This window comes from Mustela nigripes, chromosome 13 (assembly GCF_022355385.1).
Source record: "Mustela nigripes isolate SB6536 chromosome 13, MUSNIG.SB6536, whole genome shotgun sequence".
In the NCBI taxonomy this organism is placed as follows: Eukaryota; Metazoa; Chordata; class Mammalia; order Carnivora; family Mustelidae; genus Mustela; species Mustela nigripes.
This window is the reverse complement of record NC_081569.1, coordinates 45,505,040-45,522,423: the sequence shown is the minus strand read 5'-3', so window position 1 is coordinate 45,522,423 and position 17,384 is coordinate 45,505,040. Positions and strand designations below refer to the sequence as shown.

The following is a 17,384-nucleotide window of genomic DNA, read 5'->3' as shown; positions in this document are numbered from 1 at the left end:
CCTGGACCCTGCCCAGGAAGCTGCGCCACCCTTCAAGTCTCGCGTATACCTTGCTCTCCCTTCGAGACACACATACCTTTTTAAATTTTCTCCCTTGTCTTGCTTTTTCCCAGCTCCAGGCTTTTACACATCAGTTCCTTTGCTTAGGAATATATAGAGATTAGATCATTTGCCATGTTCACCCCTCCTTCCAGTCTCTTCTTTAAGGACTTACTCTCTAACCTCCCAGTCTGGACTCCAACCCACTCATGGCCTTCTGTATTGCCTGGAACAACCCCTGCCATAGCACGTCTGCTGTGAACCTTCAGTGCTGCCTTAGCATCTCCATCCCCATGAGACTCCGCACCCCACAGTCTGGGGGTTTGGCTATGCCACAGAGAATGGAGGGTACCTCTGATAAGCAATGTATAGCCCTCGGATGCACCAAGGACAAATTGGCTTTGGACTCTAACAGTTAGTTTCCTTCAGAGTCAAGATCTGAGGGCAGTAACTAGGCCCTAACAATGAAGGGAATCCCTTGTTCTGGATCCTGGGGTTGTCCCCAGAGATGAAGAGAGAGGAAGTTGCTTGCTTACGTGGTGTCTGCACACTCGCGCTTTGCAGCTGTCCCCCTTTGCCCAAGGGCACCTCAGAGTTTCTGTCCTCAAAATCATCATTCAGAAAGTATCCCATTTACCAGCAATGGAGATGGCCAGAGCCAGACCTGAGCCCGCCCTTGACTCTCACCTTGGACCCTCACTTAACCTCTCAGACCCTTTATTTCCCCATCTGTAAAATGGAGAGTATTAAAACCTGACTTAGAGAGTTTTAATGTCACAAGTGAGCATTTAAAATGTGGTTGTCATTATCATTACAATGGAGTCACATCATCTATACATTAAATTTATGGGAATTCAACTATGTGTGCTTGGCAACAAAAAGAGATAGAGAAATGGTATAGTAGGCAATTCGGCTAGTCTTTCCACTTGCCAGTATATGTCCCAGAGACTGGGTGAGGTGGGGGATGCCGGCTGCTGGGTACACCATCTCTCTCAGTCCCGTGAACCTCTTCCAGTATGGGTGGAGGTTATAACTATAACTGGGCTTGATTTTTTAAATTGAGATAAAATTGATGTATTAGTTTCAGGTATATAACATATTGATTCCTTGTATATATTGTGAAATGATCACCAGAAGTCTAGCTAACATATGTCACCATACATAGTTATACATTTTTTTCTTGTGATGAGAAACTTTAAGATCTCCTTTTAGCAACTTTCATGTATTATTAATTATACAGCATCATTAACTAGAGTCAGGATGCTGCACATTGCATCCCCATGGCTTATTGATTTTATCACTAGAACTTTGTACCTTCTGACCACCTTCACCTATTTCACCCACTTCCTACACCCCACCTCTGTTAACCAGTCTGGTTCTTGTCTGTTTCTTTGTTTTTTAGATTCCACATAAATGAGTCATCTGGTGTTTGTCTTTCTCCATCTGACTCATTTCACTTAGTGTAACGCTCTCAAGGTCCACCCATGCTGTCACAAATGACAGGGTTTCCTTCTTTTGTGGCTGAATAACATTCCATTGTGTGTGTGTGTGTGTGTGTATATGTATGTATACACACACACACACACACACACATACAGAGAGTTGTTTATAACAGTTAAGACATGGAAGCAAACTAAGTGTCCATTGATGGATGAATGGATACATCCATCCATACATATATAAAACCACATCTATACATGTCTTGGCTATTATATAGTATATATATAGTGTATATAGTATATGTAGTATACATATAGTATATATATAGTATATATAGTATATAGGATATATATAGTATATATAGTATACATATATACATGTCTTGGTTATTATAAATAATGCTGCAGTGAACACGGAGGTGCAGATATCTTTTGAATTAGTGTTTTCATTTCTTTTGGATAAATACCCAGAGGTGGAATTACTAGATCATATGATAGTTCTATTTTTAATTTTTTGAGGAGCTTCCATACTGTTTTCTATAGTGACCATACTAATTTACATTCCCACCGACAGTGAATGAGCATTCCCTTTCCTCCACATCTTTGCCAACACTTGTCATTTCTTGTCTTTTAGTACTAGGCATTCTGACAGATGTGAGGGGAATCTCATTGTGGGTTTGATTTGCGTTTCCCTGATGATGAGTGATGTTGAGCACCCTTTCATGTACCTTTTGGCCATCTGTATGTCCTTTGTAAAAATGTCTGTTCAGACCCTCTGCCCATTTTTTAATCAGATTGCTTGGTTGTTTGCTATTGAGTTGTTTGAGTTCTTTATACATTTTGAATATTAACCCCTTGTCAGTTACATGACTTACAAATGTTTTCTCCCATTCAGTAGGCTCCCTCTTCATTTTGTTGACAGTTTCCTTTGCTATGCAGAAGCTTTCTAGTTTGATGTAGTCCCACTTATTTTTGCTTTTGTTGCCTTTGCTTTTAGTGTCGAATCCAGAAAATCATCGCAAGACCTATGTCAGGAGCTTACCACCTATGTTTTCTTCTAGGGGTTTTATGGTTTTGGGTCTTACACTTTGGTCTTAACTCCATTTTGAGTTAATGTTTGTGTATGATATAAGATAATGGTCACGTTCTATTCTTTTGTGGGTGGCTATCCAGTTTTCCTGACACCATTTATGGAAGAGACTGTCCTTTCCACACTGTATATTTTGGCTCTTTTCTCATAAATTAATTGACCATGTATGCATGGGTTTATTTCAGGGCTCTCTGTTCTGTCCTGTTGTTCCATGTGTCTGTTTACTGCCAATACCATATTGTTTTGATTACTATAGCTTTGTAATACAGTTTGAAATCAGGAAGCCTGATACCTCCATCTTCTTTCTTATGTCTCAAGATTGCTTTTGGCTACAGGAGTTGATTTTGCCTTATTCACTGTAGTGCTAGGTAGAAAATGCAAGGTGAGATTTAATCTGGCAGCTCAGTTTGTGTATTTGGATATTTAGGGCACAGAGGAAGAAGGAATAAAGCAAGATAGGGTAACTGGGATTTGGGCCTAGGCAGGTTCCATCTACTAAAGGATGATAGTTAGGCTCCATGATATTGACTACTTGACCTTGATCAGTGAGTGGCAGGTACATGCAGGGGAGTTTGTGGGTTTATGGAGTGATTCCTCCATCAATGCCTTAGTCCACAAAGACTCCATGTACTCACTGGCCTCACTAGAACCTTATGCTCTTGTACCTACCCAACCCTCAAGTGCCCCTGTCTCTTTGTTCGTGCCGAGCCTGCCCACTGACAACTTCTCCAATCCCACTCACCTGCCTCCTTCCTCTCTGGGTGTCTAAACCCTAAAATCACTGGCGCACAAAGGTCAACGGCTCATCTCCTCATCTTCGGGTGGTAAGATGTCTAGCCATTCCAGTTTGCCCAAGGCTAAGGGATTTCCCAGAATGTGGGATTTTAGTGCTTAAACCGGGACATTTGGTCACTCTGATAGGCAGAAAGTGAAGTCTCTTCAGGAAGTCTTGCCTGGTTTCCTTAGCTGGGAGCGATCTTTACACTGAACTTCTCCTAGAACATTATTTGTATATGTCCATGTCCATGCCTGAACTCCACATCCACCATACTCCAGGACTCAAGCGGCTGAGGCTGTGGTTTGAGGACGTCTTGTCATCGTGTGTCCTGTCTGCTCCAGATGAGGGTCAGAGTGGGAGGTGGGTGTGAGAGGTAGGTGACTTACCTGGGGCTCTGCCACTGAGGCCCTTTTCACAGCCGTGGAAATTTCTACAAAGCTGGTTCAGATAGTGCTCTCTGAAACATTTAATTACATCTAAAAATCTTGAAGGCTGTCAGTCCCCTCCCAGGGAAACATTACTTCTTCCTGCTACTTCTGAAGTTGGCTACTTGGAAAGTAAAGAAATTGAACTGAAGATGAAGCAACCTGGGGAGGGGTGGGGAGGCATTACTGAAAGGGAGAAGCAGCAGAGAGAGATGGGAAGGGTGACAGGGAGACAGAGCCAGCCAGGGGAGGTGCAGGGAGGTAGAAGACAGGTTCACTGAGACTGAAGGACAGGACGTGAGAAAAGTAATGAGTTTCAGGAAGAGAGGGAAAGAGGTGGGAAAGAGAAAGAGAGATGGGAGCCAGGCTGTGTTGGGGAGTCACCAAGAAGTTGGAGGGTTGGCGGTGGTGAGTGTGGTCACAGAAAAGAGGGCTGGCAAACTAGGAGAGAAACAGCCTGGCTGAGAGAAAGAGCTAACCAAGAAGAATTTAGCAAAGCCGAGGGAGGTAAACAGTTTATGGTTCCAGAATTTCACCAGGGAGGGGCTTCAGGGAAGCACTGGTTGGAAGGGGATGGCTCTGACCAAGAGATGCCTTGAAGAACAGAGTCTCTCAGCAAAGAGCTGGTGGAGGTTATGAGGCACCAAAGCTTCTACCCAAATGGCCCTTGCTGCCTCCTCCCCAAGGGAGAGCAGTGCAGAGTTAGGAAGGTCATTGGCGGCATTGGTGCTGGCCCCCATCCCAAGGAGAGTCCCTCAGGGATCTCCCTCAGCCCTGACCGACTCCTCTCTTGCAGGCTGTGACAGCGACCACTGGGGCCCCCACTGCAGCAACCGGTGCCAGTGCCAAAATGGAGCCCTGTGCAACCCCATCACAGGCGCCTGCGTGTGTGCTGCCGGCTTCCGCGGCTGGCGCTGCGAGGAGCTCTGTGCGCCCGGCACCCACGGCAAGGGCTGCCAGCTGCCGTGCCAGTGCCGCCATGGAGCCAGCTGTGACCCCCGCACTGGCCAGTGCCTCTGTGCACCGGGCTACACTGGAGTCTAGTGAGTACTGCCTGCAGGGCCTGGGGGTGGGGTGGGGTGGGGTGAGGTGAATCCCCCCCCCCACACACACAGCTGCACAGTCTGCCACTGGCACCTGACTGTGGGCAGGTGGTCCCAAGAGAAGGAAGGTCAAGGCAGTCCTGGCTGTCAGATCCCCTGTGCTGTGACTCCAAGTCCTACAGAGTTTAAATGCCCAGGTGTCTCCCATGCAGGTCTCCACTCCCTCCCACCCAGGCCCCAGGGTGACTGGTACAAGCTGAGACGAAGCATGGCCAGTTCATTAAACTCCTGCCCCTTCCTGTGGGTAGTTGGGGGTGGGCCAGACTTTAACTGGCCGTTCTCTGATTATAGCCCACGTGCCACCACTCACCGGGGTCTTGACCCTTCAAGGCCATTTAAGAAAAAAGAGGTGGGTGAGGGCCCTGGGCAGGTATCATGCATAGATTCAGGGAATTTACTGTGTCTGCTGCTCTCCCCAGCCTTCTCCCCTCAGACCTCAACAGCCCCTCACACCAGTTTTCTGGAGTCTGTACTGACAGGGAACCACCAAGACTGCTTAATTGAGACCCCCTCAGAAGCGAGATTGAAGTTCTCCTCCCTACCTGATTGAAGGCTCAGTGGCCTCCCAATGGCCCTAGATCCTGAGAGAGCACCCAAGGACACTGGACAGGGACACATCTTTGACCAAGGATGTTTCCTGCCCTAGTGTGTGGACGGCTCCAGGGCCATTGCTCTAAGGCCTAAGGCCACGATCCTAGGCAAATCCTCCCTCATACCTCAGCAGTGCACATGAGCCTATTACAATAGCTGAGAACCTTCCAGAACCTGGAAGTGGGGGCAGGCCCCAGATACCCCTCTTCCTGAATCTTTAAAAATCTAGATGGATTCTTAAAAGCTGGATGGACAACCACTTCTCAGTGCCTTTACTCGTGCTGTTCCTTCTGCCTGGCATGCCCTTCCTTCCCATCTCCCAGTGAAACTAACTTCACCCTCAGGACCCACGTGAAATGGCTTCCTCTTTGGAAGCATTCCTCCCCAGAAGAACACTCTTCTTTACACTATAGCACGTAAGTCATCTCACAGGTACTGGCCCGAGCACGTAACATTCCATTTCGTTATACCTGAGCCCTGTTGCCCCCTTCTGGCGGGAAGCAGGACTGCATTTCAGCTCACCACGGCCCAGTTCACACTATGAACTCACTAATTCCAACGGACCCCTGGGGCCCTGCCATCTGACCGAATGCTGCTGTGTCTAACACCTCTGCTTCCCCCACGCAGCTGTGAGGAGCGGTGCCCACCTGGGAGCCATGGGGCTCACTGTGAGCTGCGCTGCCCCTGCCAGAATGGGGGCACCTGCCATCACATCACGGGAGAGTGTGCCTGCCCCCCAGGCTGGACGGTAGGTGGGCCCACAGGACCTGGGTGGGACCCTGGAGGAGGGGTGAGCATCTCTCACTCACACATGTTGTGGGGCTAGATACCTCTCCCACCCCCAACAACCCACCCTCCTATCTGTGGTCATGGGCATCACTGGACACTGCCAGTGGACACAACTTTGAATCACATCTGCATCAAAAGGGCTGTGTGAACTGCTGGCAAGTTACTTAACCTCTCTGAGCCTGTGGTCCCTTGTGCTTAGAGGACTTGAAATCTAGATTAGCTCTATCTTTGGGCATAGGTACTCACCCGAGCTGCCAGATGGGCTCTGGGCCAGATGTGGCAGCAAGGTGTGGTGTAAAGGGCAGGGGAGCAGGTGGGAGGAGGAAGGAAGATGGCGAGTATGGCTCGATCCCCCGGGGTTCTAGAACTCCATATTTCCAGCCTCTACCCCCTGTTCTCTCTCATACACACCCACTGTGTTCTGTGGGCCCAGAATCCGTATTTTAACATGCACTCCCGGCGCTTCTATGCAGCCTCTGCCAATCCAGGCCTCATGTCTGGGAGCCACTACAGTGGAAAAGGGGCATGGGAATTATAACCTCACAGGGCTAAATTCAGGGGCTACATCCAGTGTTGACCTGAAAAAAGTATTCAGTTACTCTGGTCTCTGCTTCACCATCTGTAAGCAGAACTGATACAACAAGAGTCCAGCCCTCCCCTTCCTAGCTACCATGCTTGGCCAAAGGCCCACATGAGGCCGTGCATGTCCAAAGCACCTTGCAAACTCTGACGTGCTTATAATTGCTGTGTTATGTCCCTGGATCCCACAGGCAATGCACAAGCCTCCTTTTTAGCCAGCACACTCCCATCCCTGACCAAAGACCCAAGCCTCTCAGGAGCAGCGAGTCACTAAGGCTGACTTTCCTGGGCTGTGTCCCTGCTTCCAACTCTCCAGTGATACCCCCTGTTTCACAGGAAGCTGGGTGCCCCAGCTGGCTGCTTCCCTTGGGACCCGAGACTTTGCAAAACTAGAGAGGACAGGGTTGCTGAGCAGGAACAGGACATTTTGGGGGGCTGTGAAGGCAGAGGTTATGAGGAGCAGGTAGGGGTGGTGCCTGTAGGGCCTACTGAGGCACAGATTTGCCAGGATTTTCTAGAGCAGGAAAGGACTGGGGGGTGATTTAGTCTAGCAGTGTCCAAACCTGGCTGCGCACAGAGTTTCTGGGGCCGGAGGCCTTAAGAACAGATTCCCAGGCCCCACCAGGGACCTTCTGGGGCCTGGATCTCTATCTCTAATAAGCTCCCCAGATGATTCTGAGGCAGCCAACCCTGTCTGCTGATCTGTGTTCGGAAATAATTGATCGGGACTGTAGGATTTCCTTCTGCGTTTCACAGAACCTTGGGGTTTCTTGGGGGTGAGGATCCTGATAATTAGGTCTCTTGGTCCTACGTACCCTCTCTTCTCCATTTAAATCTACTTTCTATATTGAGGTGCTAGGTAAGATTTCACATAAAAATGGGGTCTCCCAGCTTTTAGAGTTTGAACGCCACTGGTCCATCAATAGATTCCTGTCTCAAATGAGGAAGCTAAGGCCCAGAGAGGCTGAGTAACCCGTCCAAGGCCACACTGTTGGTTAGGAGGAACTTAGGCTAGGATCTAGTGTCCCAGCTCTGGACTCCTGAACCTCAGCCCTTTGTGTCTGAGGACAAAAGGGTTCTGCTGCCTTTCCCACACCTGCCCATTTCTTCCACCCTGAACCACTCTCTGGAAAGACCCTCTCTTATCTCCAGCCAGCTTCCAGAATTCCATCACCCATGGACTGGGTCCTTGGAGGCCTAGCAGCAGGCAGTGAGGCTGGCTCTGGGTGAGGTAGGGGGAGAATGGGAGAATGGGACACAGAGCCTGCCCAGACCTGCCTGTACCTGTACCTGTACCTGTAAAGATCTCTCTGGAGAGACTGATGGAGGCCCGCAGTCAAAGAAGAGGAAGGGAGGAGGCCAACACATGGAGGAATTTTTTTTTCTCCAACACAGTGAGAGGTTTGTTCTTCCCAATGACAAGAAGCTCTGTCAATAGAAGCCTTCAGATTTGGGGACTTTATGTTTTTAATTTTATTGTAGACAATTGCATTTCTATTTTTGACACACCATTTAACTTGCAGATTTGTATGAATTATTAATACCCCTCGAGCATGCGGAGTCATGGTGAAATGAAGCTGCGGCTCAGCCCTGAGGCCCCTCTAAGGGAGGGCAGGGACCCAGAAGAGGGTGCTGGGCCGAAGGCTCCTGCCTTGATTGTCCCCCAAGACCTTACTTTCTTTTTGGGCCCAGGTGGCTTCAGCCACACTCAGAGATCTAAAAAACACAATCGCTGACTCACACAGTGCAGCTCCCTAAAGGACTGAGGCCTGGTGCAGAGCTAGAGAAGAGGCTCCAGGATCTCTGGGCCTCTGGGCCCCTCCTTAGAGCTTCCTGGCCACCAGGCTCTACGCGGGCCTGTAGGACACTCCACTTGCCTAGCTGTCATTAGCTTGTTCCAGCAGGGGCCTTGGCAAAGAGCCTGGGAAATTACTCTTCCTTTCAGCAGAGAAGAGAAAGCAGGTGTGAGTAGTTGGATGAGAGTGGGGACTGCAGACAGAAGGGAGGTAGAAGATGTGGTCAGCCTCCATTAGGAGTCCCCATTCTGATGGTGGAGGCTGGATATAGTGTGTGTCTGTGAGTGTGTACACACACACACACACACACACACACGCACACACCCCTGACAGGCCTGAGGAGAGATGGGGCTGAGGTGCTGGGAACTAGGACCAGGTGTCCCAGAGGGCCAGAGATTGGCCTTTGGAGCTGCAGCTGCAAAATTAGATGGTCAGGTTTGGGAAGGATGATTCGTAGAGACCCACACCCTGGACCTCAGCACGCATACAGCCACTGATCACTGACCACTGAGAGCATCCATGCTCCCTGGGACGGTGGTCACAAGAAATACCTTCAGGTGGCTGGAGAGGCTGAGTGGTGCCTCCTCTGGGAGAATCAGAGTGACCTGCCTGAGTCCTTTTATATTTATACTCCATTTAGCCACAGTCCTCTGAAAGAGTGGTTGGTTTCCAGATTTTGACAAACCATTTGGTCTAACAAGTTCTGAGAGGAGTGGCACTGTTGCCTCCCCTCATCTCCAACCTTCTGGAAGCCACACCACCCAAGATCCGCTACAGTTGGAGATGTACAGTCCAGTCGAGCACCGGGCCAGTGTGTTAGTATGCTGGGTCTATTGCCAGTGTGTTAGTATGCTGGGTCTATTGTAACAAAGTAGCAGAGACCGGGGGTGGTGTGAGGGGGGAGGGCTGTATTTTCTCACAGTTCTTGAAGCTAGAGTTCTGAGATCAAGGGGTTAGCAGGGTTGGGTCCTTCTGAGGACCTTACTTAGCTTACAGCGGACTGCCTTTTCCCGGTGTCTTCGTTTGGTCTTCCCTCTGTGCATGTTTGTGTCCTAATCTCCTTTTCTTTTTTTTTTTTTTAAAGATTTTATTTATGTATTTGACAGAGAGAAATCACAAGTAGGCAGAGAGGCAGGCGGGGGTGGGGGGAAACAGGCTCCCTGCTGGGCAGAGATCCCAGGACCCTGGGATCATGACCCAATCCGAAGGCAGAGGCTTTAACCCACTGAACCACCCAGATGCCCCCTAATCTCCTCTTCTTATAAGGATACCCACCAGATTAGATTAGGGCCCACCTTAATGGCCTCATTTTAACTTTCTTATCTCTATAAAGGCCCTATTTCCAAATACAGTCACATTCTGAGCTTCCAGGAATTAAGATGATATGAATTTGGGGAGACACAGTTCAGCTCAAAACAGCAGAAAAGAAGCCACAGCCTTCTCCTAAGCAGACACTTCGCTGCCTGCTCTCTCCCCCACCCATCCCCCAAAGCCTGTTCTTCCAGCCAGAAACATTACCAGTTAAGGTTCTCCCACTCTTCTAAGGCTCTGCTGGTCCTGGGCCCCTACTACGTGCAACCCCGGGTATCCACTTGGGTGGAATTAACATTAATTAAGGAGCTGCTCTTTAGGACACTATACTAGCTAGGTTCCTTCCCCTCTCCAACCTCACTTAACCTCCACAACCACCTTGGAGACTGGGAGTTATGACTCCCATTTTAGAGGTGAGGAAACTGAGGCTCAAGACATTCACTGGGCTCATCCTAGATCAGCCATCTGGGAGGAGACAGAGCTGGGACTTGCAACCAAGGACTGACTCTGAGTCCAGTGTTCGCTCAGCCACACCAGGCAGCGGGCCTTCCAAGGTATTGAAATCCTGCAGGCTCCAGGAGCTCCAGCCCGAGGAGGAGCCCAGGGATTCAGGCTTGGTTCAGAGAACCTGGCTGCCTGAAGTTGGAGAACAGGGAGCAGGGGCTTAAGGAGGTGCTTGCCCACCTGTCTGAAAAGTCTCCAGGATACTTGATTTCCTCAGGAAATCTTGGAAGGAAGTATTCTGTGCACCAAACTTCCCTGCTGGCCTCCTCAGATGGCCCTAGTCATGTCTCAGAAGCTTGTGGGGTACGCTGAGAAGGCAAGCCTCTGTGGGGAGCGCCTACCACCTCCAGGAGGAAGAGACCCCCTTCCTCTGTGACTTTTCCTTGTCCCTCTCCTCACATACACACTCATCTTGCTGCCCTTGGCTGCTGCCTCTGCCCCTTCAATCCCCCTTTCCCTGCCCCGCCTCTGCCCATCACCTTCTCACATGTGGGGAAGAGAAATCTGAGCTAAAAGGCCTCTCACTTAATTCATGACAGTAAACTGGATGATATTGAAAAATGACTCAGGTCTGGCAGCATTTTCCTAAGCAAACTAGCTTCCTCTGGGTTGGTAATTATTGGTGCTTAATAACTGTGTGTTGAACTAATTGATTAATGAATCGTGGGAGATGCCTTGGTCCTTGTAAGAGAAATGATTCTCTCTGGTGTGGAAGAGGCTGGAAGGGCAGCCAGTTCCAGTTTCTGTTTAATAAAGACCTAAGATTTGTGACATAATCTTTAAAGTTATCTAATCCTACAAGGCTACTACTGGACGGAGGGGAAGATAGTCCTCTGACTCTCGCACAAGTCCCACTCCAGAAAGGCAGGTGCATTCACATCTTGTAAGTGTTTCTTCTGGCATTTCCATCCATGTTTGTGCATCACATACTTCCCTGCCACTTCCTGACTTTTCCATTGTAGACATTTGTTGACTCTGTTGACTTCCTACCATAGAATAAGATTCGGATCTGATATAGACAAGTGCAACCCTTCCCGCATCCTCTCAAGTGGGACTTTCTTACAATTTTTGGTTGAATCATTTTGATGACATTAATGACTTCATCATGTCATGACATAATGAATTCAAAATCAGTATTTCTGTTGATGTGCCCACTTATGTATCATCACTAATATATCCCTGAAACTCTCTGGCAGAACTTGAAAAGACCTCTCAATAAGGTCAGACACATCAGATATCTCTCAATTTGGTTTTTGTTTCTGTTTTTTACTTTGAGGCCACACTCCCACATGGAAGCTTTGTGTGTTTCAGTTCCTCCTTCCTGGTGTCATTTTGGACTTCCTTTTACTGCCACCCTGTAATTCCTTTTACCTCTCTCTCCTGTTGGTGTCCCCATTTTGTTCTTTTTCTTGGGTAATTCTTTTTGATGAAAAAAAAAAAAAATCCTCCAGTAGCTTCCTGAGAAAGTTCATGGAAAGTTAATTTTTTGAGGCTGTTCAAATCTGAAAATGCCCTTATTGAATCCCCACTTAAGTGTTAGTTTAGCTGGGTATAGAATTCTAGGTTGTAAACTGGTTTCCTCTGAAGTTCTAAGGCATTGCTCCATTATCTTCTAGCTTCTAGTTAAGAAGCCCAGTACCATTTGGTTCCTGTTATTTTGTATTTGACTTTCTGAAAGATTTGAGGAGAATTTATCCATAGAAGTATAAAGATTTATAGTGATAAGCCTTAATATGGGTCTTTTTCACTTTTCATGCTAGATACACAATTGGCCTTTTCAATTCAGAGATCAGTGTTTTCCATCCTTTGATTCTGGGGAAAATTTTCTTGTATTTCCCATTTAATTTAGGCACCTCCATTTTCTCTGTTCTGCTGTCTAGAATCCCCTGTTAGTCAGATATCAGACCTCCTGGATGGAGCCTCTAAGTGTATTTTGCATACAGTTTCCTTCCTTGATGCTTCACCCTTCCCCTTCTTTCTTGTTCTTCTTTGTGGGAGATTTCTTCATCTTCCAGCTCTTCTATTACAAATTTTAAAATTTCTTCCATCTTATTTTTAGATTTCAAAAACTCTTGATTTTATGGCATCCTACTCTTCCATAGATAAAACAATTTCATAGAACTATGTACAGATACTCATTTTAATTATAACAGAAGTTCATAAGTCTCTTTTTAAAAGTTTTCTTTGCCCCCCCACACAGTTCCCATTTCCTCTGTGTTCCAGTTGGGTACTGGTCTGCTTAGGTCTTCCTCTCATGTTAGAGCCTTATTTGAAATAGCTGGTGATCCTTCACCACCTGTTTCTGTGTTATAATGAGCCTCAGAAAAGCTGTTTGGAAGCCTGGGAGATAGAGGGAGTTGCCAGGCTTATTGACTGATGGAATCCTTAATTATCAGCATCTGTAGGTCTTTCCTTTTGAGTTTATTCATGCCCCCAGAAAAGAATCCTCCAGAACCCTGCTGGTGGGAAATAGTCTGGTAATGAGCAGTCTCATTGCTGAGCAATCAGAGGTGCACAGGATCCCCATTTCTCCTGGTGCCCCTTCAAGCCATACTTGGCATCCCTATGTCCAAGCCTACATGGGTCAACCTCTTCAAAAGTCAACTGCCAGGCTTCTGCCAGACTGGGCAAGTCACCTGGCTCTTTGAAGCAAGGGCAGAGATCTGGGGTCTCCTCTCTTTTATACACTTAATTTTTTTTTTTTTTAGATTTTATTTATTTATTTGACAGAGATCACAAGTAGGCAGAGAGGAAGGTGGGGTGGGTGGGGGAAAGCAGGCTCCCTGCTGAGCAGAGAGGCCGGTGTAGGGCTCTACCCCAGGACCCTGGGATCATGACCTGAGCCGAAGGCAGAGGCTTTAACCCACTGAGCCACCCAGGCGCCCCTCTTTTATATACTTTCAAACAGCCTTTGCGTTTCAGCATACCTGCCCTCTGACCCTCCGAGGTTCCTGGTGTCTCTGATTCCTGAGCTTTTCTGAGGTTACCATCTTCCGGCATGTGATGTCTCGTGTCCTGCGTGGCCTCTGCTCCCATTCCTTTTGTCCTTGTAGGCTCACACCTTTCCCCACTTTGCTCTTGTGGTAGCAGCGTTTGGGAAAGGAGTGGAAATAAAGTGTGTGTTTCCAGACCACCGTGTTTAGTCAGAGTCTCTTTGTTTTTCCATAGCACTTTGTGGTAGGCCAGTGTGAGAGCGCTTGCTGCGTTGGCTTTAGTTATCTGCTTTTCTTGCCCCTCTCCCCAGTACTGGGAGGTTACAAATCAAGTCTACCTCATATTTTTGTATCCCTAATGTCTACTAAAGTGCCAGGTATATAGGAGGCAGTTAATAAGTGTATGCTGCATAATTGGAGGAGCTGATTGGCCTCAATCTCCATATCTCTCAAATGGGGCTTTGGAGCCACAGTGTCCAGCTTCTTATGCTTCTTTGACTGGGGAGAAAGTCCCCCTGTGGAAATGGGGTGGTCCCTGGGGCTCTAACCACTGTGCAGCTTCTCAGAGAGAGCAGCATCACGTGTGTCTTCCCTCCTCTGTTTTAGGGAGCAGTGTGTGCCCAGCCCTGCCCACCGGGAACATTCGGCCAGAACTGCAGCCAGGACTGTCCTTGCCACCACGGAGGGCAGTGCGATCATGTGACTGGCCAGTGCCACTGCACAGCTGGCTACATGGGGGACAGGTAAGAGAACTGTCAGCTAGCATCCTTGCTGAGCATGTTGCTCACTTTCCCAGTGGCCTTGCAGAGGTGGACTAAGGTTTACCAGCCCGCAGCATGCCTCTGTGAGCTTTCCTGCTTTCTCAGAAAGCATTCCAAGTCCTTCTGCCGGTAAGATTCATCCCTCATCCTTCCTGGCTCTTGGTCTGCTACACCCCGACCCCTGTGCCCAGTGACCCAAGCACTACGCTTGTGCTGACTCACCAGGAGAGGGAGGTGAGCACCTATCACTCACTCTGCTTTCTGCCTACTGGAGGGAGGCAACGGCACCAACAGTCCAAAGAAGCTGAGAATGCACACTAGTTCACAACATTTTGCATAATTTCTTCCAGAACTAAATTTTGATTCCTAAGGTGGGTTGTACCAAAAGAATCCTGGTTTCAGTTTGTATCCTCTGAGGGCTAGTGGCCTGATAGCTGAACAGAGGCTCCAATGTTATGGGATCAAATCAGACTTGCAGACTGGATAGCCCACAAAACACAGAACTATGGAATTCCTGCGCACGTTCGCCATGGCAGGGAGAGGGAAGCCATGATGGTGGGGGGGGGGTGCTGTGGAAGACAGAGAAGCAAGAGTGAACATGCTGGATGGTGAGTGAATTCAGAGCTGGAAGAGGGCATCTGCTTCAGACAGGACCGGGCCAAGCCTCAACTACATGCATCTTTTCTAGAAGAGCAAGGAGCAGTGGGGGCAAGGCGTTCACACCCACTTCTCTGTTTCTGTGGGATCCATGTTGCATCTCTAGCCCTGGAGTTTTTTTTTTTATTCTGCCCAAAGTGAGACAAGAGGAATATTTTTTTTTTGCCATCCCCCTGCTTTCCCTGCCCAGATAACATCAGCAAGGTGGTATCGAGGCTGAGTCAACTTATTGATCCTTCTGGCTGTGACAACATAACCGTGCTCCTCCAACTGTCACTGGAGTCAGCCCCAAATCCCCGGTCATGTCCAGAAAAGCAGTTTTCCATTTTTTGCCTTAGGTCTGTTTACCTCCAGCCTGAAGTCTTTCGAGCCAGATCTGATCTCTCTGTGAGCTAGTGTTCCTCTCCATGAGCTTCCCAGCTTTAGAACATGGGGCATGGCATCCGGATATCCTCTGACTTCTGTTAGAGAGGGTTCTCTGGGGGAAGTATCTGGGAGAGGAGACTGAAGCACTGAGCTCACCTTCTCATCCTCACTTGCTCCCCCAGTAAGGAAGTGCACCGGTAGGGTCAGGAGCCAGAAGACCCCAGAACCAGAACAGGACCATTTGTTTCAGTCCACTTGCTCACGAGAGGTAATCCAGCCCACCTGTTGCTAGAGACAAGCAGGTCTGGACATCCGGCTGGTTGAACCCATAGACCCTATATCATTGGCTGTCTCCGTGTTCACTGCTAAGAGGTACCCAACAGAAGAGTAATCCGAATCCCTCTTCTTGTTGGGGCTGGCCCATGATCCTGGGGCAGAGAGAAATCCCAAATGCTTGGGGCCCTCCAAGCAAACTTCACCCATCAGCTGTAGAGTTCAGGGGGAGAGCCAGGTAGCATGTGGGTTTCCCACCTCAATAGGCCGCCTAGTGTTAATATTTTATAAAATTGCCTCCATTAATTTTGTAGGTGACAGCTGCATTAACCCTCCCCAAATCATTGAAAGCATATTAAAGTTGAGTGGGTATAATAATGCAGGCCTCCCCGGATAGGCAGAATCCAGTGCAAATTAAACATGAAACGTAACGAGGGCTTTGCAGCTCATTTTGTAATTTAATTGAGCAATGGATCTGGTTGTTAATGGCACTATCAGACACGTTAGATTGATACGTTGCAAAGGAAGGATGTTTAAGTAGAAAACTAATTCCTGCTGTGATTACCCTTCTGTTCCACGGGCCCCGTTATTAGCGTGCTTTGTGGAAAATTCATTAGCAGTCATTGCTTGATCTCTAAATAAATAAGTTGTTTAAATTGTGAGTAGAAAAAAGGGGGGGGCTGATTATGTAAATGGATTAGGTTGTCAATATTTCATTTCCAGATTCTTTTTTTGCAGCTATGCAGTCAGTCACTTCCTAAATATGGCAGGTGGGGGAGTGCCCTTCAAGGGGAGTTTGCTGGCCGGGCCTCTGCACGGTCCTGCTGGGTGGCAGGGAGCAGGAATGTTCCAGCAAAAGCGGGGAGTTGTCAGGAGAGTCTCCTGGCTTAGGTTTCTTGCCCTGGTGTCTGAGATAATCTGAGGAGAACCAAACTGAGGAACTTCTGGGAAAATCCATTCTGAGGCTGAAGAGGAGCTGGCAATTCAGATAGTGATTTTCTAGCCTTTCAATGCTTTGTGCCCTGCCCTTCTGCCTCAGTGTCCTTCTTTCCCTCCCCCATCCTCCTTCTCCTCCTCCTCCTCCTCCTCTTTCTTCCTATCTTCTACCTTCTCTCTCTTCTACGGACAACCTCCTCCTTCTTCTCCCTTCCTCCCTCTGTTTTCTGTTCTCCTTCCCAAATGGAACCTTGGACTGGCTAAAATGTTGCAAGGTCTGCTGGGCAACAACCTCGGGTCATGTCAGCCATTTGAGCTTGGGATGCGCCTCAGCTCTCCGAATCCCCGCCCCCTCAACTCCAGAGTGAGGGTGATGGGTATACCCCCTACTTCAGGGGCCCAGGGCCGGGGCCTCAGGGCCTGCTGAGCTGGGAGCCCCTCTCTGGCCGCTGCCCCCGTCTGTGGCCATCCTCATCCCTCATCTGCTGCCCCTCCATTCTGCCACATCCCTCCTTTTGCCACAGTGACTCTGTGAGGGGACAGTGGGTGGCATCTTCTTTGGGGAAGCCTTCAAGTTTAGACCCCAGTCACTTTCCTCCTCTCCCTGTCATCGTGGGCACAATGTGACAAAGAGAAGACAGATAGGCACCCGGTGCAGAGTTGTCAAGACTCGGGCCTGACACCCCAGCCCCCCTGGGCCTCAGACATTCGCCACCCAGCTCTACAGCATTGCTGGGGCCTGGCCACACCATCACCCTCATGAGCAGCGCCCGAGGGTTCCCAGACACAGCTCCCAGCCCCGCTGGGGAGAACAGCCCTGGCTCCAAGTTGTGACTTTCCAAGATTTAATAAAGAAGTTAGGGCTATGTTCTAGTTTTTTGTTTTGTTTTGTTTTGTTTTAAGCATCTTTTATAGCTCCCCTCCTCACCATCATTGTGGAAGGTACGGCAAACTGGAAAATAGTTGTCCAGATGACAGAACACTAACAAATTCCTCAAGTCTACTCAGGGGTTA

At 48.6% G+C, this 17,384-nt stretch overlaps 1 protein-coding gene across 14 annotated transcripts in view; it reads left to right on the top strand.

The window, feature by feature from the left end:
- Nucleotides 1-17,384, top strand: part of MEGF11 (multiple EGF like domains 11) — a 341,793-nt gene that overhangs the window by 259,974 nt on the left and 64,435 nt on the right. For all 14 annotated transcript variants that reach the window (XM_059372309.1, XM_059372305.1, XM_059372312.1 and 11 more), the window contains exons 6-8: nt 4,568-4,814; nt 6,093-6,213; nt 13,984-14,120. In XM_059372309.1, coding sequence (XP_059228292.1) covers nt 4,568-4,814; nt 6,093-6,213; nt 13,984-14,120 — 505 coding nt within the window. The remainder of the gene's footprint in view (nt 1-4,567; nt 4,815-6,092; nt 6,214-13,983; nt 14,121-17,384) is intronic.